Source organism: Pelodiscus sinensis, chromosome 1 (assembly GCF_049634645.1).
Source record: "Pelodiscus sinensis isolate JC-2024 chromosome 1, ASM4963464v1, whole genome shotgun sequence".
NCBI classification, from domain to species: Eukaryota; Metazoa; Chordata; order Testudines; family Trionychidae; genus Pelodiscus; species Pelodiscus sinensis.
In genome coordinates, this window is record NC_134711.1 from 329,901,028 (window position 1) to 329,902,975 (window position 1,948).

At 44.5% G+C, this 1,948-nt stretch overlaps 1 protein-coding gene across 1 annotated transcript; it reads right to left on the reverse strand.

Annotated features, from left to right (window-relative positions):
• Positions 1 to 402: 402 nt before the first annotated feature.
• Positions 403 to 1,341, reverse strand: LOC102451999 (olfactory receptor 52P1-like). The gene has a single exon (XM_006130089.2). The coding sequence runs from the start codon at positions 1,339 to 1,341 to the stop codon at positions 403 to 405; it is 939 nt and encodes a 312-aa protein (XP_006130151.2).
• Positions 1,342 to 1,948: the final 607 nt, after the last annotated feature.

The following is a 1,948-nucleotide window of genomic DNA, read 5'->3' on the forward strand; positions in this document are numbered from 1 at the left end:
AAGGCTGAAAGAACTGGGTTTGTTTAGTTTAGAAAAAAGAAGATTGAGGGGGGACATGATAGCAGTTTTCAGATATCTAAAAGGGTGTCATAAGGAGGAGGGAGAAAACTTGTTCATCTTAGCCTCTGAGGATAGGACAAGAAGCAATGGGCTTAAAATTCAGCAAGGGAGGTTTAGGTTGGACATTAGGAAAATGTTCCTAACTGTCAGGGTAGTCAAACACTGGAATAAATTGACCAGGGATGTTGTGGAATCTCCATCTGTGGAGATATTTAAGAGTAGGTTAGATAAATATCTCTCGGGGATGGTCTAGACAGTATTTGGTCCTGCCATGAGGGCAGGGGACTGGACTCAATGACCTTTCGAGGTTCCTTCCAGTCCTAGTGTTATATGATTCTGTGATCACCTTCTGAGTATGTTTTTCCTCATTTTTTCACGAAGCTCTTTGGTTTTGATTCCATATACGATTGGGTTGAGCATGGGGGGGACCAGGACATAGATGTTGGCCAAGATGACATGAACGTGGGGAGCGATTCCCTGACCGAACCGGTGTGCCACAGTGGAGAAGAGGTAGGAAGTATAAGACATCAGAATCACACAGATGTGGGTGGAGCAGGTGTTGAGGGCTTTCTGGTAGGCTTTCTTGGAAGAGATTCTAAGAACGGCCCTGATGATCAGACAGTAGGACAGAGCGATGAGCGTAAGGTCTAGCCCATCAATTATAAGCGTCACCACCAAGCCATAGAGCCTATAGAATGTGAGGTCCCCACATGAGATCTTTGCCAGAGCGATACCCTCACAATATGTATGAGGGATGATGCGGTTGGCACATATTTGTAGTCTGCTTAGCATTGGGGGCACGGGCAGCGCACAGACAATCCCTCTTATTAAACTGACCAGCCCTAGCACAGCTATCCGTGGTTGGGTTAGGATGCTGGTGTATCTCAGAGGGTTACAAATGGCAACGTAGCGATCGAAGGCCATTGTCACCAGGACGGCTGAGTGCATTGCAGACGCCGTGGTGAGGAACGTAATTTGGGTGATACAGCCGCTCAGAGTGATTCCTTTCAAATTGAACCAAAATATACACAGGGCTTTTGGCACAATGCAAGTAGACATGCTGATGTCGGTGAGCGCCAGCATGCAGAGCAGCAGGTATATCGGCTGGTGCAGGGTCTGCTCTTTGAATACAACAAGTGGAATGGAGACATTTCCCAAGAGGCAGATTATGTAGCAAGTAGTGAATGGAATGGAAATCCAGACATGAGCATCTTCCAGACCAGGGATGCCTGTTAGGGTGAATGTTGATGTGTCAGAGGGGGTGAGGTTGAAAGCTGCCATGAGGTGGTGGATGAGACAACAAGGTTCAGGAATGCATGGGGAGTCTGTGAATAAAGAGAAGAACAGTGAGAGGGGATTATACTCACAGTAAATATTTTATTGAAACAAAATACAGGACTATGTAGCACTTTAAAGACTAACAAGATGGTTTACTATGTAACTTTGTTCTCACCCACAATTATTTCCAGTTTGGGTACAACTTATACCTCCAGATCAGCGGCACAGCCATGGGTACACGCATGGCCCCACAGTATGCTAATATCTTTATGGCTGACCTAGAACAACGTTTCCTCAACTCCTGTCCCCTTTTACCTCTTCTTTACTTACACTACATCGATGACATCTTTAATCACCTAATAAACCATCTTGTTAGTCTTTAAAGTGCTACATAGTCCTGTATTTTGTTTCAGCTACACCAGACAGACACGGCTACATTTCTATAAATATTTTATTGGTATTGCTGATCTAAAAAGTGACACTGTTGCAAAAATAAAAGCAAACATAATTCTGGGATGAAGTAATATGAATGTTGCAAGCAAGACACAAGTTGTAACCATTCCACTCTACTCTGAACTGCTTAGGCATCAGCTGGAGTACTATGTCCAGC